The following is a 26,311-nucleotide window of genomic DNA, read 5'->3' as shown; positions in this document are numbered from 1 at the left end:
AAACTAGGTACCAATTAAACATCGTTCTGACCCTTATCAAAATGGTTAATATTCCCTACAGTGATTTGTATGTATTTCTGTATTCACTGATGTAGCTACATGGCATCATTTTCAGTCTCCAGGTTGTGTAATGTTATGTTTTATCCTAGGTTTAAACCAAAGATGCTCCCATTCTGCAAAACTGGGTAGAGATTATGCAGGATTGCTCAGCCTTTGTTTTTTTTCTTCTTCTTACAAATGTGTACCACTTTACAATAATCTCAAAATAAAATCCTATCCTATAAAATTTCCACATGAACAAAGCTGGTGGTGAGACACCAAGCAACAGCTGAAATCTGGGGTGTTACCATAATTTGTCCAATGTATTTACTCTGAAATTTAGCCAAGCTACATTCGCTTTCCCTTGACTAGAATGTGGATAATCTCTAAGGGAGTTACGTAAAGACCGAGATGATGTGTAGAAAATGTACGTATAGATAGCACTATTAGGATTTGTATGCAAAGTGGTGATGCTTTGCATACAGTATGTCAACAAAGGCTCACGTGATGGGGGCGGGTTCCGCAGAACTGATGGATCTTCAAACTTGTGATTGTGTTTGGTTATGACTGCGATTAGGTGGTGCAGGTGGCACCCTCATGAAGAGAAGCAGAATGAAGTACCACACACAGGGATGCATGCCTACCAAGCTGGTTCAGTTTTCCCACATGGTCTGTTGCTTCTCCACTCTCCCACACGTGCTTCCTCCTGTAACTGTCAGCTGTGCCTCAGTGTGTATATCCAGTGTTCACCAGAGCTGGCCCCGCTGCCTGGACTTCCCAGCCATCAGAACTGTGAACTGAAAACCTCTTTTCCTTGGGAAATACTTGGCCTCAGGCATTTTGTGACAGCAAAAGTGAATAAAGGCGTGTGTGTGTGTAACTTAAATTGGCTTAATTGAGACTTCTAACTAAAATACAAAATTACATATACAGGCATCTCTTTAAACAAAATAATTTCTTACTACAATCTCAAAATTTAATAAGGAAGTCAAAATTAGATATAAAGAGCACCACAACAGAAAGATCTAAGGATCATATAAAAAATTCTATCCGAATTTGAATAAAATTTAAGGATCATTAAATTGCTGGGTCATATGGCATTATGACATATGCTTAATGCAATATAAAGATTATGCTAAGGTAAGGGAAACAGGCAATTAAAGCCCTTTGATAAAATAAGGAATTCCACTGAAGGAAACTTAAAGTTGCAAATAAATGTACAGCGAGAGTTGAAGAGCAAGGAAAAGCAAGTTGAGTACGAAGGAAGAATGAGACGCTGTCCAGCTTGTGTGGCTACAGCTAGTAAGCATCAGGGGAATGTATTCTCTTGGCAAGCAGTCACACTGGATTATATTTTTTTCCTGTTACAAAAGAAGACTAAGTGGCAAGGAATCTTACATTGGGAAAAAGTCAGCACCTTGCACAAGCCCACGTTTGAAAGGGATCCCCAACTTCAAAACAAAACAGCGACTGCCTGGGTAGACAGGAGAGTCCTTTGTGTTCCTTCTGGCAGTGATAGGATTAGGAGACCACAAAGTGTCATTCATCATATTCCATAAAGAAAGAGAAACGTCTAAGCCAGAATGTTTGAGATGACTTCTAAAGGCACTCATCCAAAGGATGCATCATGTATTTTAATACCTCTTCGCTCTAGTATTGGAAATCAAGTTTAGGCATGAAGTGTCTCTCTCACACATTAGGGCCTTGCATTCTTCTTTCTCTAAAATAACTAATTACACCTAATGCCATTTCTCTAACAGGTACCCAGCAGAAAATTGCCTTTTTGGTTTTTACTCTATCAGAATATCATTCCAAAAGAAATAAGCATTTCCTCTTTAGCAATGCTACACCATTTAAAGGTATAATACCAGGAAAGGCAGCGTGCAGCAGAGGCTGATTCATAGGCTTCAGTACTTATTTCCATTCCTTACCTCTTATTTTACTTTCAAATCTCAGGTAATTGCTGATTGCCATTCTTTCTCTATGCAAAAAATAAAAGTAGTCTTATTACAAATTTTGACATTCTTAAGTAACTTGTCTTGGAAGTATGCTGGCTAATCCATACGGCCTTTTAAGGGAGTGAAATGATAGCCTTACATACTCCACTGCCCAAATAGCTCCTTGCAGAGGAAGCACACAAGGAAATTTACTAGCCAAGTGTTTGGCTGTGATTCTTACTAACAGAAAACCAGACATTACTAGCACGTATGCAGAGGTAGGACCTAAGACCTCAGGTTTTGACCCAATGACTGGTGCCAGAATCTTCTCAACACCTCGGTGGCTAGCAGATGGCCACCCTACAAATATCCATAAACACGACTCTGCACGTACATCAGGGATCCTCACAAAGATCATGCGAATGCATCCAGGTAAAGTTACACATGTCTTTCAAAAATCTATATTAAAATTAAATTCTCCTTCCATTCTAACCACAAACTTCTTAAAGTGTCTTTTACTAGTCCTAAATTTTTTGGTTTATTTTCATTCCTTCTAAATATTTATGCGTGCTTACCACTTTTTAGTAACTATACACGAACTGCATTGAGCTCAGACCAAAAATCTATGGGTCTTTATGCATTCTGGGGTAATACATTCGTAGCTGCTTCAAAGAAGACTAAATATTTCCTGAACACATTTGCTCCCTAATTTTACTTTTTTCTTTTCATAAATTTTAGTCTTCAAAGATACCTGAATAACACATGATTCTAAGACATCTGGCATTGACAAAATTGTATTTGCAGTTTGGTTACAAAGAGAGAATTCGGTTGCATCTGGTGCCTCAGTCTCCACAGTGGCCAAGGCTGAAACACACCAAAGCCAGGTGCCACGAGCTTCGCCTGTACCCACTATAACAAGGACAGCAAGTTCAGCTTTTCTCAGGCTGTTATCAAGCAGCTGGATTAGGAGTGAAGCGGCCACAACATTAGCCAGCGTCCATGTCGCATACAGGCATCACAAACTGTGGCTTTTCCTACTATATGGCAGGAAAAGTATGATCCCTCCGCATACTTTGTTCAGGAAATGTAAGATTGATTTCTAATAAAGACAACAAAGTATCAATTCTGTTAGTAAGGTGAAAATGAAATAAAAGATGACATTTCTAGCTGTGTTTTCTCCTGAAATAAGTGATTGTAAAGCTCTTTTTTCTGAAATGAATATTGCTTGAGGCCAAAGAAAATCAGAAATGAGCCAACAGCAATAAAATCTTGGCAACTAGGAAGCAGGCTACTGCATCATCATTGGATTGGTGGATTTGACAGTCTGACGTAGAGACAAATGAACAGTTGTGAAGGAACATCTAGAACGCTCTGGGGTTCGGCAGCAATCCCCAGTACATACAGAAGGGACACGGGCAGAGGAGTTACCAACACGACTGTTGACTAGCATGTTAATGGCAGCAACAGACTCTTCAACACTATTTATCCTGTTGGCAAAAGACTGACTCATTCTCTGTTCAGATTTGTTGCCCTAACAGAATAAAGCTGATGATTCAAGAGCTGGGAAATCCAAGGAGAGCTGGCAGTGGTGATATGATCTGATTAGGAGGCTAAGGAGGAAGTTAAGATGAAGCTTTTATACTTAATGCAGAGACTGTTTTAACACACTCAGCTCCCAGTTAAGAGAACTGGGAGTCTGGACTCTGATTAAACAGGCTGCAGCCAGCAGCAGATTTTCAAACAATCGACCCAACCAGCTGACAATCCCAGACAGGACTTCTTTCAAATGCCTTGAATTTTGCACCTAGTCAAATGCCATTTAACTCTAAAGGTCCAATAGAAGCACTTGCAGTTACCCAAGGTCTCTCATGCCCTGTTTTCTTAGCAAAATTACAAACGTGTTGCTTCCTTCTCCAATAAGAAATGAACTAGAAGAGAAGATGAAAGATCCAAAAAAGACAGAAGGAGCAGTCAACACCGTAGAAGGAGGGTGAGGTCCCCGGGAGAAGATTGCACTGCGATGTTAAAGGGATTTCTCCAAGATGAACTTCCTAGGAAAGCAAGGATGACTGCATTAAGGAAGAAGATTTACATCATCAGAGGCACAGTCTGGGGGTGATTCAAAGGCTCAGTGGAAACACTAAGCAAACCCAAATAACACAACTCCAGGGAAAACCAAAAGGGGAAAGGAAATGAGATGTAGTCATTGTATACGCCACAGCTCAGCTGTGAAGCATGGTCACACAGCCAACGCCGTGTACACAGGAATGTGAATCTAAGACAAAACAGAGGATGGGGTGTGAGGCAAGGAGCCACATGGGTAATAAAGGAAGCACCTCATCACCCAGAGCACCAAGCCGGCAGATAATCCTGCTTTGTTTTTTCTTAAGCATTTTCATCTTTTTAATACAGAAATAAATGGTTCAGTAGACAGCCTTCTTGTTCTTTTGAGAATACCATTAACCAGGTGTGTGTGTGTGTGTGTGTGTGTGTGTGTATTTTACAGTTTCATAGGCTCTGGGATTTCTGCATTCTCCTTCCTATAGCCCCTACCCCCCACTGATTTTCCCTATATCATTACAATAGTATATTCCTTCAAAATAGTTATAAGACAATTGTTTAAACCAATATTTTTAAAAAAAGTAAGAAAAGCGTGTCACATGAAGCTGTGGCGGTCTCAGAAGTGAGCATGTAGTATAAACGCACTGAACAAATGAACTGTGCACCCTGACCTAAACTTCAGTGACCCAGACTCCAGACACCTGAAAGGTGACTCAAGGGAAGAGTCCGCTGCAAACACACTGATGTTTTTTCACAGAACCTCAACAGCACTTTTCTGCAATGGGCTTTTTTTCTTGGTTTATTCGCTTACTTGAACAGCAGAAGTACAGAATGAAAAGAGGCATGGGGCAGAGAGAGCAAGAAGGTATCTAGCTGCTATTCCATCCACTAGATCACTCAATAGATAGCTGCAATGATCAGGATTGGTCCAGGCCACATCCAGGACTCTGAAAGTCCATCTAAATATCCTCTGTGGGTACAGGGTCCCAAGCAGTATCCCAGGCTCATTAGCATGAAGCTGGAGGGATTTGGATGGGCACCGAAGGCTTTGAAGGCAGCAACTCACTGTACTGTACCCCAGGTTGATGGCCGTGGATGTGTGCTAACAATGAATTATCACATGGTAGAATGTCTCTCTACACCCATGCACCTCAATTACGGAAAATATCATCTATGGAGTCTGTAAGCTAAGTGCTGGACAGGAAAGAAGACAGGATTAATCGCCCTAGCCTAGGGAACAAAGCAGATGATTTTAGCAAGCAGCTTTGAAAAGCTGGTGCAATAAACGCACATGCTACCAACTGAAGTGTGTGCACCTAATCCTATGAGAAAGTCCCATTTCATTTACCACACTATGAAATAAACATAGGAAACACGGGTAGGTGAACAACTCAATATGAATGTAGGGTTTCCAAACTGTTCCAGAAAATGTTTATGCTTGTTTCAATTTTAATACAGTCTTCAATTTTTTTTTTTTAGTAAAACTGCTTTGTTTTATTTTCGGATAGCTTTCTTACCTTCTCTCCCAAACTTAAATATTTTTATAAACCTAGAAAATATTTTATATTACAATTACTGATGAAAATGCATATAAATGAACAGCACTACCAGCAAGTGACTTGTAATCTCTCATGTGCCTCATTAAGCATCTAAAATAAGCAATGCAATAATACACTACCATCCCAAAAATCCATACATAAACTCACAAGTATATTTAATAAAAAGATAATCATACCATTGGTGCTTCAGACTAATATATACGTATATATTCACATACATTCTCTAAAGACTAAAATAGATTCTAAGAGAAAAGTTTTCTTCAATTACTCTGAAATAATATAAATGCTCACTCATCAAGCCAATTTAATATGATTATTTGACTAAGTAGCACAATTTGTTATGAGGATTTAAAATTTATAGAAATCTATAGTATATTTTGCCTCTGATCTTTTTCCCCATAGAATTTGATTATGACATTTGTTTAAGTAGGTTTCTTTTAGCAATGCTGTTCTTTTTATTCCCCTAAGCATTTAACTGATGAATTTGAAGCTCAGCCTGAGAGTTGGTTTGGGCTCTTCTGAAACCTGAACGTAAAACCAAATTTGGCATTCAGTGAAGACTTCTCTACAGGATGTTAACAGTGAAAGAACCTACTGGCATTTGCCAGAAGGGATGAAAAGATACCTCCCTAACTCTCTTTTCCTCTACCTTCACTATTCACTGAGCTGCTTTGTTCTCCGTAACCTGCATAATTAATAACCACTTGGGCCATCAGTCATGCATTCGTTAACGTCCCCTCAGGCATCAAGTGTCCTCCTGAACCCTTGGCACAGGAGCCAGTGCACCAGGGCTGGAGCCCGGCTTGCCTTCAGACTAGGTATTCCCAAAGTCCCTAAAAAGGAAAACCCACAGTCAGGGCTTCAGGCAGCTGTTACATTTACCTACTGCCCCATATTATAATCCGATCTCTGAGTATAATGCTAACAAGAAGTAGTGATAGCCAGTTAAGCCTAACACTTTTTAAGCCAAGCTTTTAAAGTAAAAGCATAAAAAAAAATGGTAGAATAATTTGGAGCCTTTTAAAAGAAGATAACTTGTACTGAACGGTTATTCTGTCCACTTTTTTTTTTTTTTTGAGTAACACAGTCTCTTGTGATGAAGACGACAGCATCTGTTTCTATTGATCTAAACTGACGCCATTCAACAGAAAAAGAAGAGTAGAGAAATTACTGTATGTATTATTTTATTACTTCTCATCAGGAACTTTAGATTAAAACGATTTGAAAAGAACAGGCGGAGATCATTTTTGAACCATCATTTCCCTCATTGTTGACTAGGTTGGAGGGAGAAAAGGAAGCAGTTGAGATGCCAGAGATATTTTTTTAAAGACGTCTCCAAATGCACCGTGCTCCACAAGAAAAGCGCTGCAGGTGGAAATATGACAAAGAATTCAAACTTGGATCTCTGTATATGATGATAAAAAAATTATGAATTTTAAGGAATGTTCTGATAAAACAGGCAGTGCTTTTTCACATGGAAAGTCTAGATATAAAACTTAAAACAAGGTCTTTTGCTAGTGGAAGAAACTATGCTAATTCTCAAGTTTGCAGGTTTCCTCATAGTTTAAATAATGGTGCTTATGCTGCAGACAGGAGCAAACCATATAATCTATTATAAATTGCTCCAAAATTAAATGAGAAATTTTCTTTCCTTTCTAAGGGATCTGAAATGTGGCCTGGGTTTTCACTGTGTGTGGCCTCCAAGCAGAAACAACCTAACCTAACACACCCCTCTCTTTCGGTAGAAAGAAAAAAAAAAATCAAAGATATTATTAACTCCATGGTTTTGTTTTTCATTACTTGTTATTGGAGTATGACTGGAAAATAACGTCTCCATAATTAATTATCTCAAATAGCACTGAAATGTTAAAACCTTAACAAATCCAATATTATTTTTTAAACATGGACAATTCACTGTAACTAGAGGTCAACGCCTTATGCAAAAGTTATATTTAAAACTAAATTGGTCTATAAATATATCTAATTGAAATAATAAAATGGAGAAATTTTGTCTTATTCTAATGTACCCAGGGTTGTGAAAATAGCACACTAACCTTAACATTACAAAGGCAAGTTGATAAAACATGCATAAAACCTTTAAATATTAAATTAGTATGAGTTTATTTCAAATAACATCACAACTTTTTAAACTGTATATTCCATAATTAATTAACTGAGTAAAAGAGAATAAATAACCTATCTTACAAACATGAAATAACTACCTCATGGCAATAACTATTCTTAAGAATAATAAGTAATCCATGAAAACCTACCTCTATCATGCATGGTGATCAGAAAAGCTGACCTGGGGCCCAGCGTGGTAGCCTAGCAGCTAGTCTTCCCCTCGCCTTGAATGCACCAGGATCCCATGTGGGCGCTGGTTCTAATCCCGGCAGCCCCACTTCTCATCCAGCTCCCTGCTTGTGGCCTGGGAAAGCAGTTGAGGACGGCCCAAAGCCTCGAGACCTTACACCCACATGGGAGACCCCGAAGAAGCCCCTGGCCCCTGGCTTCAGATTGCTTCAGCTCCAGTCCTTGTGGCCACTTGGCGAGTGAATCAGTGGATGGAAGATTGTATCTCCTTTTCTCTGCATATCTGGCTTTCCAATAAATAATAATAATAATAAATTTTAAAGCATTTTTCAGTTATGAATGGAAACAAAATATTCACTGGTTAATTATGAAAAGCACAGAAATTTAATTTGTAAATCAGTTATTGCAAAATGATGAGTATGCACTAATTTTTCAACCTCAATTTAACTAATCTGTACTCTCCCTTCAACACACACACACGCAGAGATAGGAAATCTGGGCACGACTATGGCAAGAAAAATAGCTGGGATGGCTGGAAGCTGGTGCTATGGCTTCCTTGATTTTGAATCTTAACCACTTTGGGACAGCAACAAGGTATCACTCCACCTGGGCTTCAGACAAAAACACAGGGAAATAGTTCCATTTCTATGAAGCCTTACTGAGCAGCTACCCAGTAGGCAGGGCATGGTGCTCTGTGCCTCTGATGTATGTCTGACTACAGAGTGAAAATTTCATTGCGATCAGCAAATGTTAACGTACTATTTGGCAGTTGTGGCTTTGTGAGCAATGAGACCCGTGTGGTGACATACTAAAACGTATGCTAATGTGAAGTTCACCCCTGGCTAAAAGAAAACAACAAAAGTATCAGAGATGATGGAGGGGTTCATGGGAGCACTTGCCCCTGAGCAAATGCTACAGGAACGTCTCAGCCTGCTGTTCAAGGGCCATGCGTTCTTCCTGGAGGCTTTCATTCATCTGATACACAGATAAGCCTGATGGATCACTGCCCCACTGTGAAGGGCTGCCAAGTGCAGGCGCGGAGGAATGTCACGGGGAAACATACAATGAGAATGCAAAGCTTTCTGCCAGGCTTCAATGCATGATGTCCTGTCAAATTTCCATTCATCACATCTCCTGCGGGTAGTCCTTAAGGTCACAATGAATGAGGTTACCAGGAAGGAGACAGGGGCGTGTGGACTGAGACAAAGAACAGGTGAAGAAACAGCGGAACAACTGTCGAAGTAAATTGAAACGCCAAACAATCAAAGCTTACCTGATCTTGTAAATTTTATATGTCAATAATTCCTTGGCAAGCCCATCTTTGAAATTAAAATGACCAAGTGAGCTTAATAGGTAACATAGGACCCCATGTTCATGTTCTTTCTGCCCAAACCTACTGCTTTCCTAAATCTAGATTAATTGTAATAGCTCCTATACCATTTCTTTACAGAAATCCATGAAGTGCAGCCAAGTACAGACTGATTAACAAACAGGTAGATGACTCAAAGGAAGTGGCAAGTGCTGACAACAGTCCAATCTGTGCGCACCATTTATCAAACCATTTCAGTACTGCATTTACATATGTACTGCATTTCATTTAATGGTGTAGCCCATTTTTTTATCTTTCAGATGCCATCTCTGGCTCAACTGCCAAGTTTCTGAGCCAGAGGTTCTTCCCTCGTCAGGAGAAGGGAAAGGTGGCCACTGGGACTGTATCCTGGTGATGTTGTTACCTCATTCAAGGGCTTATGAGTCTGATATGTGTACAGATTCAGAATACAAGTGTCGCCTAATCCTGTTGGCCAAGCTGGGGCAACAAGGTGGCAGGATCAACTTAGCACTTGACTGTGTTCACTGCAAGAACACCATGCGCCCAGAACTGAGCAAGGCACTAGAAACACTCTGCTTTTACCTTTACAGCTTTCATTGAATCCAGAAGATTCAATCACACAATGCAATCACACAATTCAATCACACAATGCAAAAACTCAGGCAGTTACAAAATTGGAAATAAAAAATTCTTAGCGGTAGCATATATATATATTTTAGTTTTCATATACTATTTTGTAGTAGGACTGTAGATTCTTACACATATAAATGTGCAATTTAAATATAATTATATTTATATATAGTATATATTAAATTATATATATATATTTTTAAATTGCTTTAACATGAACGAAGTAGTTAATTTAGGATACAAGTAAGCATACCTTTAAGGATTCCTTGTTATAGAATGAAGATACATTAACCTGTGTTTTCGGGGCCCGCCTCCATTGCAGTATGTTAGCTCTCATCTGCAAAGCCAGCATGCCATATCTGGGTCATGCCCGGCTTCTCCATTTCTTTTCTTTTTTGAGAAAGAATTGTGAAACAACATTCAGGAGGAGCACAGAACTCCGGCTTCTCCATTTCTAAGCCGGCTCTCTGCTGCCGTGCCTGAGAAAGTTGTGAAGGAAGGCTCAAGGGCCGAGTGCCAGGACAGCCATCCACAAGGGAGACCCAGTGAAGCGGCTGGTGTTGGCTGGCCCAGCCCTGGGACTGCAGCCATTTGGGAAGTGAATCAGCTGAGGGGAGGTTAGTCTCTCTCTCTCTCTTTCTCTCTCTCTTTCTCTCTCTCTCTCTCTCTCAATCTCTGTTTCTCTCTCTTCTTTTCTCTCAGCTACTCTGACTTCCAAATAGATCAATCAATTTTAAAAGTCTAGGTTCTTTGTTTTTACATGGAAATTTAATCATTCCAGATTTATCTAATACTGAAACAGTTTTTTAAATAGATTCCCACTGAGTTAAATTAAGTCAATAATCACAGCATCAAAGTATCAGTCAAAACTATTTTTAAATACAAATATGCTCATCTATTATTAACCTTTTCCTCTCTAGCTGACAATTTTCAAATTGTATTGAATTTACATGATGAGATAATCAATAATGTAACATTTAAAAAAAATATCTGGGAAGCCTCCAAAAAGGGGAGAGAATGTATGCTTGAAAAATGGAATACAGACATGTTAACCCAGATCAGAAACCTGACCAGGATTAGCAATGTTAACTTTGAGGTATATTATGGAGTCACCTCCTTTAACATTAATCATACTCAATGATGGAATCCTGTATTACTAAATAAATAAATATTTTGCATTTTGTTTCATTTCAGCTACATTCTGAAAAAATTCTTTCATTTAATCAGCTACCTAACAGTACTCCACAGACTTTGGACAATCCAAAAGGAAATTTCTGCTTACTGAGACAGCACGATATACAAATTAATTCTGGATTTTCTAATCGGCTTCAGGAATTAGTATTTTGCTGTGTGTAGCATTTTTACATCCAGTAAGATCACATATCTGAATGTTCTGTAAAAACCATGAATGATACCTACATTCTGTAAGTTTTAAAAGTCTGTCACTGGTCATACTGAAAACATTCACTGGACAACATCAACATAATTGTTCAAGAATTTCTGAATTACTGCTGTAAGCAGAATGGGGTAAAAGCAACAAAAAGATCTTCAGTATTTTTTGATACTAAGCAAGTACAGAGAAGTATTTGAAATAACAAATATAATAACAGCACAGTTATAATTAGATAAAATAACCAAATTTCTGCAATTTCATTGAGAATTTCCGGAAATCACTTTTAAGCAGAAGCATCTTCGGTATTATTCAAGCACAATAAATATTAATATAAATAGGAAAATCTAGTGGACAACATTACATAGATTCTGTTCATATATTTATTTAAACATAATTAAATCTAACATTTAGTTTCTCACATGCACAAAATTTAGTAGGTATTTATTTAAAAGACATAAAAACACAAGTTTGCCAAGTGAAGAATACTGCTGTATGAGAGAAAAAATAATTTACAGGATCAAATAAGGTGCATGGTTTTTAAAGCTATATACACATGAACTGGGTTCAAATGAGATAAAGCTCAGCTAGTGGTGGGGCTCTCCAGTTCTGCAGTATGTTTGTTTCAAAATGTATGTTGTTTTGAACATTAGAACAAATGTACTGCAAAAATGTTAACTTTGTATCTTCACAGTAAAATTTAGCAAAATACGGGTATCATATTAAAGGACCGTCGATATATTTTAGAAAACTAAAACTATATTTATTATTACTATGACTCAAAGTGTAAATTAAATCATAAATGATAGTATAGAGTCAAATTTTGCCAGTGATCCCTACATACAAGATACATAGCACAAACTGTCCTAAAGTGAACATCTCTATGTAATTTTCCATCCACACTAAAATACGAGTCGATAATTTCATAAATATTATGAAATAGTTTATCTCATTACACTGACAAGGTAATTAAGATTGCGAATGATCTGAAATAGCAACATTTATAAGTTACTTATAATACAGCAATTAATATTACTGAGAAATTAAATATCACAGTAATTAATATGTACAGGGAAAATTAGCTAAGCTAGAGAAAGGTTATTATTTTTGGCTTTTGGATTCTTACAATTGATGGCAGGAACAATGCAAGCTAACAGATGACCCAAATAAGAGTTCACTGAGTCAGGGGACTCGGCGTCATACTTACTGGCATGACAATGTTGTAGTGGATGCAGAAGCCTGGTTCAGCAGGAAAATACTCATCAGATACGAATCTTATCTTGATTTGATTTCCTTTAGAGATCTGCTTTCCTGGCACAGCACCAGAACCACACCAGCGTCCTAGCACGGTGCCATCGCTGGGTTCTTCAACCTCTACAAAGTCATACCTAGAGCGAGTCAACGGAAAGAGACGTAACGTCACAACCTATTTTTTTGACAAATCAAATTCTGTTTCTGTGAATACCATGATTCAATGAAGCAGTTCAGTGGGTTAATCCCAAACTTGGGTAAGTGTAATTAAACATTCTAACAAAGAGAAATAATTAACAAGGTGTTACCAATGGAAGACATACTTTTCAACTCAAAGCCCCATTTTCTTGGATTTTGCTATCAAAAGTTGGAAATATGCAAATTATTCATATTAAAATTTTAAAAGAATCAGTGTCATAGGCCTGACTCCCTCATATTTATTTCTTAAGTAACGGTGACAATAAATTCTACAAAATGCATCTCAGAATAACAGAGACAGTTTTGAAATAATTTTGGTAAAAGGCTTGACCACTAAGGTTCACCCTCATTGAGAAATAAACACAGAGTCTAAATTGGGGAGATTCCTAACAACAACAACAAAAAATATGTCTCATGCAATGTTGAATTTAAAGAAGAAACTACGGCAGAGAAACAACAAACTACGTGATGAATCAATCATACCTACAAACTCTCCTTCTGAATAAGGAAGTATCCAGAACCATCTTCAGGCATTTAATTTAACCTGTTCTTCTTTGTTTTCTCAGTTGTAAATGGAGAGTTGTGCCACACCACTCACAGAGACATTTTGGGAAAGGAAAACTTGATCACACGTTCATAGTTGAAGAGTTGCCACTGAACAGGGTCATACCATCTCTAGTCTGTATGCTCACCCACCAGTCCATGCCCCCACACACCTACCTTTTAACATGACCTTGGGAGTTTGAGAGCAGTAAATCAGAAAATCCAAATACAAAGGGGAATGTTTTTGCTATAGCATACAACAAGTCCAAAGCTATAAATTACAAATGCAAAAGCCAGCAAGCATAACCACTTCAAAAGTTTTCGGGATGGGTGTATGTGTGCGTGTGTGTGTGTGTGTGTGTGTGTTTGCTGGATGTCGTAGAGGGTGATACAGAAGACATGGGGAAAGTTTGAGCTACAGCGGACTTTAGTAGGCATTTCAGAAATAGCTTGTTGATCAGATGAAAATGTTTAAACCACATTAACATGTGAAACAAAATTTCAGCTCTGAGAATTCTGTTTGTGCCCTGCTCTAGGTAATTACGGATCACTGATTTTGCTGTAAACTGCTTGCTGGACTCCTTGTACACAAAGATAAAACTACTATTTGATAAAAATAGAATTTTTAAATTGAATTCAGATTCAAGATCTTGTAAAGCCAACCAACTAAAGATCTACCTGGAATGTCTTCCCATGCCTCACTCTTAATATTTTACCTTCAAAATAAGAAAAGAAAAAAAAAACATCAAGTCACCTGACTTAATAATTTCTTTTTAACTTGGTCAAGAATGGGTTAAGTGAAAGTGAGAAAAAAAGTCACACATTAAATCCTATCATCTACCCTAGGAATTTGAAGTTTTTCTTTTTCCTAACAATACCATTTGCAGAATCTGAGATTCACAGCAGAATTTGGTTGGTGGATATACCCTGACACAGTTCAAAACATTAAGAAAATGAAGAGAAAAAAAACAATGACCAAAAAAAAATCTGTAGGTCAGAGCCAATGAAGGGAGACCGTAAAACCAAGCAACATTGGGCAGATAAAAGCAAAATCATAAAATACAACCACCCTAAAAACTTATGCCTTGGTGACGATTCTGGAGACAGGGTGATCCTATAATACGCTCTCCCGTATTAATTTCCAACGGGCACAATTACGCACATCAGCATTTAAAGGATTTACTAAGCCTACTTTATGAGCCAATCCAACAGCACTTTCTCAGGGCAACATGATACACAGCACACAGCACTAAGTGGTTTATAATGATCACTCCCCTTCGCAAGCATACCCCTGGGGACCCGTGGAGGATTTATGTTCTTTTATGTTTAACAAACAAGTCTGGTGTTGTAGACAAAATTTTCATTCTCATGTGGGAATTTAAAAACTGTGAGGACATGAGGGTTGGTTTCTTACTCCTCAGAAATGTAAGGACTATAACCAAAGGAATAAATTCAATGGTAAACAGAATTGTCAGACACCCAGCTTGCTTCAACAAAAATAAACCAACCCTGCAAAACAGGCTGTTTCTAGTTCATACGAACCAAAACCCTGCCAATTAAATCTACTCCATGAATTATCGAGCCTGACAGTGGGGTGAAACCTTGCCAACAAATAACTATGGATATGAAAAAGACCCCATTCTGCAAGTGTCAACTAGAGTCTGAACTTGTTGGGAAAGGTAACGGAATGAATAATCCGCCAATCCGACAATAATCCGCCAGTGCTCGCTGGCTTACACTTCCGCTCCAACAGAGACCTAAGTTTCAGACTTCCATTTGCACAGCAGGTTCTTTTCCTAAATACATTCTGAAAATCATTCAATACATTTGTCATATAAAAATAAACATATTGCATTTACTAAGTGTTATTATGTTCTTCAAGGGGCTTTTCATACATGAATTCATTTAATCCTCACAGCAGCCATTTAAAAAATGAAATTCTGGGCCTACACTACAAGTTACAAAACACACAAAATCTAGTAATTCAGTCAAGGATGTACTTAGATGGGTTGCATTTAACAACCACATGTAAAGCCAAAGGTTGGATTTAAGAAGTCAGACTCCAAGACCTATCTTCCGAAGCACTAGATGATACACTGAGTCTGTTCAGAATGCACTTATATGATTTTAAATACTTCAGGGTCCAACGACAGAGAATGTGGGCATATTCAAATTGGTTAAATGGTCTTGTTCAATGGATACAGGAACTCAAAGTCATTGCAAACAAAATGGATCAGTTGATTAAGTCACCTGACATATAAACTTTATAGGAAAATTTACTTAATGAGTAACGTGGTATTTATTATTTAGCCCTTTAAATTCTCATTGTAGCCTGTACTTAGGAAATGTCCAGACAAATGAGCACCCTTCATCGGACCAACAACACAGAACAGAACGCCTCTTGCGCAACTTGCAAGCTGTTAAAATTGTATGCAGTGTGAAATTAATAGATTCGCACTGCATCAATGAACAAACCAAAATAATCTTATTACTAAATTAAAAGAGTGTACGTAATGTAGTGTGACTTGCAAGAGACTGACTAAATTCTAAACCAAAATCCAGTGAAGGCAAAAACGATGACAGATATTATCAAAAACAAAATTAAAATTCAGAATTAAAAAGATAAGAGGAAGGAAAGGAGGGAGGGGAAGGAGGAATTGGGGCCAAGAGCAGAAATGAATCACCTCAAGAATTTACAAAGGAGGAAGATAGCATCACAGACAGAAATGTATTTAAAAATTTTAAGTCTATATAACATTCTGCTAGCTAAACCTGAATAAACTAGATAATATGGATGAAAGGAAAACACAAATGATCAACCTTGGGTTACAGACTAAATATTGAAGTGTACAGATGAAAACCCTTGAAGGATCAGAAAATGCTTTCAAATGCTTATCAGTAAATGCAGACATGGAGCTGAGCTCACGGCCTGGCAACGAAGATGCTGGATGGCATATTCTCATCCCCCATCAGAGGTCCTAGATTCAAGTGCCAGCTGTGCTCCTGGCTGCAGCATCTTGTTAAGATGCAGCCTGGAGGCAGCAGTGATGGGTAACCTGTGGGAGGACTGGAATGAGTTCTCAGCTCTGCTTTGGCTCAGCCCCAGACATCGTGGGCACTTGGCGAATGGACCAGAGATTCTTGTGTGCTCCCTTTCCCTCTGCTTCTCAACACACACACACGTTTAAAAGAGAAAACCTTCAGTAAGATAGTTCTATTAATGTCCAAAGGAACATGTAATTCATTTTGTATAAACAATGGTAAAAAATACTGAAAACAGAAGATATTTTTCCAAATCATAGTAAAAAGTTAGTCTAAACCTCTACATGAAAGTACTTTGGACTGACAATGCTAAAATTTTTAAATCACAAAAAAAAATTTCACTCGTAGACTAAGAAAATGGAAAAATTTTAAATATAATATATACTTTTGGGGATCAAATAGTATTTAATGTTTTAGTATGGGGTTAAGTTGATGAATGTGAACAAATGTTGGGTAAAAAAATTCATGATCATATGAGAAAACCTCCTAAGGTTCATAGAAAATAGAATTTAAAATACTGTGTTGCAAAAACATTTTTAAATCCATGCATTATTTTTTTCACAACACGTATTTTCCTTAACCTTTTAGAAAATCCATAAAGTATTTTTTTCATAATATACACTTTCCATGAATTTTTGGAACAGTCTTCCTGTTTCTCCAGATGGTGGTATTTATTTATGCATACTGTATACAGAAACACATCTGTACATTTGAATAGGTAAATAGCTACACAGAACAGGGAAAATCCTACTTATCTCCTTCTCAGTTTTATATTTTCTCTCAAGCAATCCTTTTTCCAAACTAAGTCTGTTCACTCTCCATCTATAAAACGAATATCATAAAATACGCAGATCTTCAGCATAAATTTAGGTATACAAAAATAAATGTTGGTTAGCAATTTGAAGACAATTAAACTAGAAAATGAGATTGCATGGCTGCTTAAAGTATTTCAGGGAAATTAAACACCGTAAACATAATAATAGCATCTTGATTTAAAATCCACGCAAAAGAAACCAATTCAATCTCAACTGGGAAATATGGAATTTCAGAACTTAGAAAAGCACATCATCTTATTCCTCCTCACACAAATGAAAAGCATGGGAATGGGCACCTGACTTCCGTGCCGTTCTTTGGTTTCCGATGGCAAAGTTTTTGGGGATATGCAGGATTACATTTTCTACAGAAACAGATGATTGTAGGGACGTCTTGGAGAAAGGATGACTGTCATTTCACAGGAAACAAATGTGAATCTTCCTATCCGAAGAAACGGTGAAATGGACAGGTGATTTGATCACTGGGCCAAGTCCCACTAAGACGATGGCTTCATATTTCGCAAATGAGAAGCATGCGGCACAGGGCCCCTAGGTTAGTTCCAGCCTCCTGGCCAATATTTCTAGGCAAGAATTGTTTGGCCCTGGGTTTATTTTCTTTTCCTCTTGGCTCTCTTTTTTTATCCTGTTAAAACTACATCTTCAAGATGCTACCGTATCTGAGATTCCTAGCGTATCTTTTACGGAGCTCCTAGGCTACCAGAAAATTACACTGTTTAGCAGCTTAAAATGCTCCACTTGATGCCTTTCTTCTTGATTCCACACATCTTCTCTTGGATTTCTTGCTCTGCGTACTTCTGACATAAGGGCCGGCATCTTGTGATTTCCACTCTTGTTTATTTGGAAGGTTCATATGTTCACTTCTTCCCTGAAGCTTCACTTTCCCTCACTGCAAATTCCAAAAACCAATCATACATTTCCTGCTTTAATGTTATTTGTTTTAATTGACAAGAAAATAATAAATGTCTCAAGACTGTAATATTGCTTTTGTAATTAAATAGAATGAAATGCATGCCATACCCCATTTAATTTATAAACTCATCCACAAGGTTTATTATTACCCCATATAGAGAAAAATAAGGTCCAACAAATGTTAGTATTAATTTACATAGTTTGATATCAATGTTATACAGCTGGTTCTACTGTCACTTAAACTAGAATCTAAAATAAAGGTATAAAATGTAAACATCTTATATTCTGAACATAAGGTTCTTGAAGTCAAAGATCACCTTTGGTTTCTTCCCTACACGTTTCTAGGCCATAACTGTGATATTCCTCAAATGGTTTAGAATTCCCACACTGACCATTCTATTTAGTTTCCTTGAGAACTTTTCAAAAAGTAAAAGAAAATACAAAATAAAGCAATGTGAATCTTCTCCCTGTCGCCACCACCAACTTTCCCTGGGGGAGTTGATGAAGCACAGGCAACTTTCCACTCCACTGGAGGACCTCTGGGTGGTTGAGTCATTGTGGGCTGCTTAGGGCTTTAGTCACTTGTGAACCTCAACTTGGGCGAGACAGCATATTTCACCAGATGGTAGATATGATCACGCTTTTTGGTACAGCTTGTCTGGCCATCAGAGTCCTGTCATGGATTAAGAACGTACGTTCCAGCACCAAGGTATGAGTAATGGTTCCAATTACATACAGCAGCACATTTTCAGTGAACAGACTTAGAAATTGCCCAACGGTAGCTTTCAAAATCTGGAACCTACCGTTGATTCTATGCTCCATGTTTTAAACGCAGGCTAATGACATCACTCACCATCAACACAACCACCTTCCCTGCTTCCTTATGGATGCTTCTCCACGTTTCAGCTAAATGTGACCTTTCAGACAAGCCATCTTGGCAGGCAGGGTTGCAAAGATAACAATAAATGCTTTTGCAGTGTGTGTGTACGGTCGCTACCACATTCATTAGTACTCCGAATAGTATTTTGTATTTACGCTCCCTGTAACATGCATCCTAGAGCTCAGGGGCCTGAATAATGTTTGGATCCATCATAAGCAGCACAGTCTTTTGATGCCATACATGAGGGCTGACTATCAAGTCATAGCTGCACGAACGCATGACTGAATTCATAAATGTATAGTATGCTGTAATAAAAATGTATATACATAGATAAGCAGAGTAGGACAAAAATTATGCATGGAGAGTTTAAATATCTCCATGTAACCTATATTTATACTTTTGGACTTTTCCTTTTTTTTCTCTCTAAACTGGTTATAGAAGACCCGGCTAATTTTTCACAAAAATAATGCAAAAGTCTTTTCAAAAAATAATACTATGGTAGCATGTTGCTTAGTAGTTGTGCATGTTCCATACTGGGTCATCTAGTTTTGTACCTGGCTCTGAATCCTGACCTCTCAGCTTTGAATTCCTGGCTCTCAGCTTTGGCTCCTGGCTTATTTGGAAAATGATCCATTTGATGGGAATTTGTTCTATCAAATATAATTTCTATAAAAGGACACTAGATACTGGTCATATTAATAAATTACATAGGATTGTTCTAGGAATTCATTCTAGGGTGAATTAGTCTTCATTTTCCAACTGTCACTAGGGTGACACACATTGTCTGTTTTACATATGTGGGAAAGTGTGGGTTATGCCCCTTGGTGTGTTGTAATTCTATGGCCCAGATGTCTTCCTGCTTTTTTATCAAAGTTGTCTCTGACTAGGGACATTATCAGATCCAACCGGAAACTCAGCTAATTGAGGACACACACACACACACACACATAAACTCTATCCTCAGTAATGGTTACTAAACTGAAGAAACAAGTGGAAATGCAATGATTATTATATTTTCACAAATTAAAATGATGTGTATATTTATTTGAACGTCTCTTTGACCACATAGTTTCTGTTCTTAAAGGAGGTAGCAAGCAAGGCGGCAGGTGAAGTTTTTTCCTCACTTGCCTCACCTGTGGCTCTACAGGAAACTGGTGAATTCTGCTGTGGCCAATCTCTCTCCTTTCCCATATAGCTCACCTTCTCAATTGTTAATTCCAATGCATTTTCTGTTTAAACATACATCTGTCTATTTCCTCTCTTCATAATGAAGTCTCGTTGTACCAGGCTAACATTCCTAACTACACATGGTCCTCACAGCCTCCCACAGTGGCCATATAAACCGCAGTCTTCTTCCTCCTCCCTCCACACCCAGTTCTCTAAACCGATTCATGACTCCTCTTTCAAAACTGCCTTGTTTATCATACCACCTTCCTCAGACACAGACTGGTAACCAAGTCACAGACAAAGCCATCAATGGGTAGTTACCGTCCCTGCGGTCAAACCAGGACTTTTAAAAGCATTTACTTCCAATACAGACCAACCGTTCAAACCACATTGTGAGTCATCCCAGCCAAAGGCCACATCACAGCTGTGAATTGGGGAAGGTCAGTATCAACGCAGGAAGTTTCTTGGCAGCCAGCCAGGGGATGACCTCCTACAATTACAGTTGATTCTCTACCTCGTGGTCTTTAACATCTCATGATCTCGTTTCCACTTCTGTCTCCCAGTCCTTGGTAACTCCCACTGGTTCATATGTTCCCTGAGGACAGGGATTGTCTGACTGCCTCCCCATCACTCAGGCTTCCCTTCACTGACTGTGCAATAAGCACAGGTGACCTCTGCTTATAGCTCACACTACAACACAGAACAGAGCATAATTAAACTTGAACTGTGCATTGATTTAAAAACAGTGGCGAGCCCTAAATTCCAGTTAGCAAACAGTTCTGGGATGGATGGAATCCAGGGATAGGGTTATAAAGTGTAAAGCTGCAACTGTTTTATTGTTCCAATCACAAAACCGAAGTCAACTGTTAATGTGAGTATGACTATATCACTTAATGATGTATATTGTTTCTTAAAGTATCATTTTAGTTTAGTTCTATTATGAAAGTGAAAGAGATATAAAGGACATCATCTATAATGATTCTCTTTCTTTGTCTAGTTAAAAAAAGTCCTCAAAAAATTCATGGAAATTCATATTATGAATAAAGCTATGCATGACTTTCAAATATGTGAACCAAAATAAGCTCATACAAATTTGTTACATGTCTGAAGAGGATTTAGCTAAGGATAAAACATCAGGTAGAAAAGAACCTTTATCAGTGCAAAATGTATCCTGCTAAAATTAATGCAACAACAATGGTCCAATAGTCGAATCTGTGCTGAAATTTGGTTTGATAAATATAGAAATCACTGGTGCTTTTTACAAAGTTCATGAAGCCATTGCTGCAGGGAGAGCAGCATGTGCACGTGGCTTACTCATTTTAAGAAGGGGGAACACAGCAGGGCCTTGTAGCAGCCTAGGCTAAGGCACCGCTTGGAAAGGCTACATCCCACATAGAAGTGCCCAAATCTCTCTGCTCTCAACCCGTTGTCCATGGCAGAGAGTAGCATGTGACAACTGGTATTATTTATTAGATGGAATCTTTTAAAAAAAACAGATTTGTTTATTTTTATTGCAAAGTCAGATGTACAGATTGGAGGAGAGACAGAGAGGAAGATCTTCCGTCCAATGATTCACTCCGCAAGTGGCTGTAACGGCCAGTGCTGCGCCAATCCGAAGCCAAGAGCCAAGAACTTCCTCCAGGTCTCTCATGTGGGTGCAAGATCCCAAGGCTTTGGGCTGTCCTCAGCTGTTTTTCCAGGTCATAGGCAGGGAGATAAATGGGAAGTGGGGCTGCCGGGATTAGAACCAGTGCCCATATGGGATCCCAGCGTGTGCAAGGTGAGGACTTTAGCTGCTAGGCCACCACGCCGGGCCCAAGACAGAATCTTTTTCTTTGGCTTCTCAGCTCAGGCTCCCAGTAGCTTGTGAGCATCAGAAAATGAAAGCTGTCTGCCAACAGCCTGCAACAGTCAGAGGCCTTCCTCCTCTCACTGTTTTTTTTTTTAATTGCATTTCTTTTTTTGTTCTTTGCATGCTACTACATAGAAATAAGATCGCTATTTCTTCAGTTTGCTTTTGTCTCATAGATGCTTCCCTCACATCACAAATTTTGAGAATTATAAACCAGCCTCTGAGTTTTGACAAGCTTAAAAGAGAACTGTCATTTGCAGTTGATTTCAAATAGTTACAGTCACCTTTTTGGGAAGTTCTTAATCTAGAAAAACAGTAGGTACCCTGTGATTAGACAGTATTTTTTTTTTTTTACAAAATATGCTGGGATAACATACAGTGCAGGCCTCATTTCCACTGAGATTAACCCCAATGCCTCAGCAAAGAAACAGTGCCTACCACAGACCTCTGAAATAATTTCTGAAGCCATAAATTATGACTGGTTCCATTTACACAAATATTTTGATATCATGAACCAGCTTGCTTATTCAAAGTGACGGACAGAGATGGAGAGCTCCAGAGAGCAGGGTCAAGTCGATGACGTTGCTGAACTCAGTGTGCGGAGCTGCTGGTGAGGAAGGAGCAAGGGGTTAAGTCAGCCGCTGGGGAGGCTTCAACAGTTATCCAAACCAGCGCCAAGTGCTTCAGGAGTCATGCAGAGTACTCTAAGGGATGACAAGAAAAGTCACGGATGATACTTTATGTCTTTTACTACTTACTTGTAAGTCAGGGCAGCATGCTGAGTCAAAAGAATTTTGGCTACTTTCTCATCACGTTTAGAACTTTCTCATGGTTTTGAGACATGCCATTAAGAGTCTGAAGTTGACAAGAGACAACTAAACACCTTCATTTCTAAATATTGAAGGTTTTGTCATACTGACTTAAAAAAAAAAGACTCATCTAAGAAGTTGTAAACTCCTGCCATCAAAAATCTATGTGACAACTGTAGTGCCGGCAGGAAATCTCTGCATTTCTCTGTGCATTAGGGGTTTGACCCCGATGTCCAGGTGTGGTATCTTCCCCTCAAAACCTCCTCTGAGGTTCTAATAGCTGGGAACTAGAACACATGCCTGTGCTTGCTGGTTTCCCAGGCAGCCTACTGATGCTGAATTGACAGAGGATGACCAAAAACTGAGCCAGACAGTATTTCCACAGCTGCATTAAAAAAAAAAATGCCACTCAACTTTTGGCTCTCAGTCATTAGAACGGGAATGGCAAAGGAAAAGATTACTGCAAGTGCCTGGTACTTGCAAACTCCTCCTTCACTGTGCACCTTGGGGGGAAGTCTACGACTATCATCTTGCCGATTGTAGCTGAACCGGGAGCTGACTTACGTAAGGATCCACCATGAACAGCAGGCACTTCGTACAAGTTACAACTACCAGAATCCTTTGCTTTACAGCACTGCATTGTAGTTCATTAATTCCACTTAATGGTATTAGATGATCTTTCCATAATATTTGCATTATTAATTGCAATCAAATAAAGGACTTTCTCCCTGAATTCTATGCAATGTCCTTATGTATGTATTTATTTATGGACCTATTTATCTGATAATACCAAGAGAAAATGCTTTTTTTCTTTGATATTTCCAAAATAAACATACTACCTATTTCCACTTTCACAGGTAGTCCGTCTCCAGGGGGCAGCACTGAGGTTCCCTGCCTTGTGAAGATGGATATGTTATTCACATACTTCCTTCTGTTGAAAACGGAGGGGCACACATAATACAAGAAAGCCAATGGAGTTGGAAAGTTGGTATTTAAGCAGGTGCAGTGCAATCTCTTAGCTTCATCTGGAAGGGCTTTGCTAAATACTCATTTAATCTTTGTTCATTATATAATAAAACTTATTTTTTGTAAAAGTTATGTTTTCTCTTTAAAATCTCTGTGACTAGAACCTTAGCGGAGAAATTAAATGGCAATGAAAAATAAGTCCCACATCAATATCTGCCAGTATTATAAAACAGAAGTGGCTCAGCGTGATGCTTCAATAGCTAAAATGCTATTTTAGTACGAAGACGTGACTGTGCAAAGCAGAGGAAGAGAAATCCACTTACAGACTCCCCCAGGACTTGTTTCCACATTTCCTCAACTAACTTGGTGACGCATATACGGGCATGCTACACACACACACACACACACACACACACACACACACACCCCTTCCACAAGGAGCCTTAGTTCCTCTGTTTTGGACCAGAAACCTCCATGAGACATATACTTTATTGAGAATAAGATATATTCAGTGTTTTCCATACCAGCAGTCTTGGCACTCTGTGCATATCCAAATACATGTATCATAGCCATTGTTCTCGCTCCTACCTATTCCGCCCCAACACCCTCCATCACATGGCTTGCATGTACAAATCTGACTATAAAGGTAACAGGATTTTATTTGTATTTTGGAATTATCTTCAACATGTGAACACTTAATTTTTAAATAACAGATGACTTGAGAAGCATGGCACAATTATATAGGAACGCCATGCATCCCAACAAATTCTAGCCTCTTTTTCAAATACAGCTATCAGACAGACTTAGGTTTTGAAGAACTTGCTAATTTTTAGACTTGAAAAATAAATTATTTCAAATGTGATCATTTATTATAACAAATTCTAAAGGGACACCTATTTGAGATCCACAGCACCTTCGTGGAGAAGAATCGACTTAGGCGTTAAAGAAACCAAACGTAACTTCTTCCATTTAATAGTGAGAATGTATGTCCACTGTCCTGTTATCAGTCTACATTCTTACTACATGTATGTGGACAGAAGTTAAGCAGACACATCCTCTAGGTACTTCACTATTAAAGTTGCTGGATACATGAACGAAAAACAGTTTTGAATCGCAGGATTCTTTGGGAGTCAACTAACCCAGAGAATTTGAGAGCTGACAGAAGAAAAAAGCCCTCCCTGGCCCCCTGGATTTCTGTTGAGATCTGGCCTAACGGGTGCCGCCTACTGGGGGTCAGAGGACACTGCAGTGGAAGCTGGAGGCCACTCCACTACCCTGGGCCGACCCCAGGTCAGCAAGTCATTTGAAGATGAGTCGTTGACATATTGAGAGGAAAAACAAACACAATAACAAAAAGTGAGAATGAAGGTGAAATAAAGAAAATACCAAACAAAAGTATAACCACTGAATACCAACAGACTTTCATCTGAGAGAAATTGTTCTTAAGAACATAATTAAAGAAGTGAACTAATCCTGCCAAAAAAGGATTCAGAAGGTGAGAAAAGATGGTTGGTTTGAAAAGGAGGCACATGAGTAAAGATAAACGCAGATTATATCAAATAGTATAAAAGAAAAGCAGTGCAGTTAAAAAAATCAGAAAATATAATGCTTACTCACTACAGCATATGATTGTAGACAGAAACAAAACATATTTGGATAAAAAGGATTAAAAACACCTACTCATCCCAAATCACTGGTCACAGAACCATGGCTTTATGGTTTTAATGTCTCGAGCAAAAAGAGAACTCAATCATGGATGCCCACAGGTGGCACGGGCTCAGCTATTTGAACTGAGTCATCAACCCCTTGCTATAAGACAGAGGAGACAGTCAGATTTCCGTGTAAGTTGTGACCAAAACGATTTCATTTACTTACATTAATATTAAGCATAATAGACATAAGATGTTTTCTTTTTCAACAGAGAAAGTTAAGAGCAACACATGAACAGAAATAAGTCTCCAATGCACTGGTTCACTCCACCAAATAAACACAAGGGCCAGAACAAAGTCAGAGTGACTCACTCGGTCACTTGAGTGGCATGGGGCCTGGGTCCAACAACCCAAGTGATCACCTGCTATCTCTCAGGGTGCATATTGGTAAGAAGCTGAAACTGACATTAAACTGGAAACTGAACCAGACACTCTGATACAGGATGCAGGCATCCAGTCTACGGCCATACTACCCTGAACGCGCCCGATCTCGAATGATCTCAGAAGCTAAGCAGGGTCGGGCCTGGTTAGTACTTGGATGGGAGGTTGCAGGCATCCCAACTAGTGGCTTACCTGCTAAACCAAGCACCTGCCTCAAGCATAATAAACATGAAAGGATAACTACAACATTAATTTAAAAAATTAAATAAGGCTATGGGGGCCCCTGCCATGGCTCAACAGGCAAATTCTCCACCTTCCAGTGCTCCTTTAAGTACTGGTTCTGTCCTGGCTGCTCCACTTCCAATCCTGCCTGCTCATGGCCTGGGAATCAGCCGAGGATGGCTCAAGTCCTCAGATCCCTGCACTCATATGAGAGACCTGGAAGAAGTTCCTGGCTCCCAGCTTCAAAGGAGCACCGCTCTGGCCACTGTCTCCATCTGGGGAATGGGCTA

The 26,311-nt window shown here is 38.8% G+C and overlaps 1 protein-coding gene across 2 annotated transcripts in view; it reads right to left on the bottom strand.

Moving 5' to 3' along the window:
- The window catches only part of PDGFC (platelet derived growth factor C), a 132,573-nt gene that overhangs the window by 28,950 nt on the left and 77,312 nt on the right, over nt 1-26,311 (bottom strand). For both annotated transcript variants that reach the window (XM_058657467.1, XM_004591402.3), the window contains one exon: nt 12,467-12,647. In XM_058657467.1, the coding sequence (XP_058513450.1) occupies nt 12,467-12,647 (181 nt within the window). The remainder of the gene's footprint in view (nt 1-12,466; nt 12,648-26,311) is intronic.

This window comes from Ochotona princeps, chromosome 32 (genome assembly GCF_030435755.1).
Source record: "Ochotona princeps isolate mOchPri1 chromosome 32, mOchPri1.hap1, whole genome shotgun sequence".
Taxonomy (NCBI): domain Eukaryota; kingdom Metazoa; phylum Chordata; class Mammalia; order Lagomorpha; family Ochotonidae; genus Ochotona; species Ochotona princeps.
Note: the sequence above shows the minus strand (reverse complement) of the source record. Positions and strands in the feature narration are given on the sequence as shown.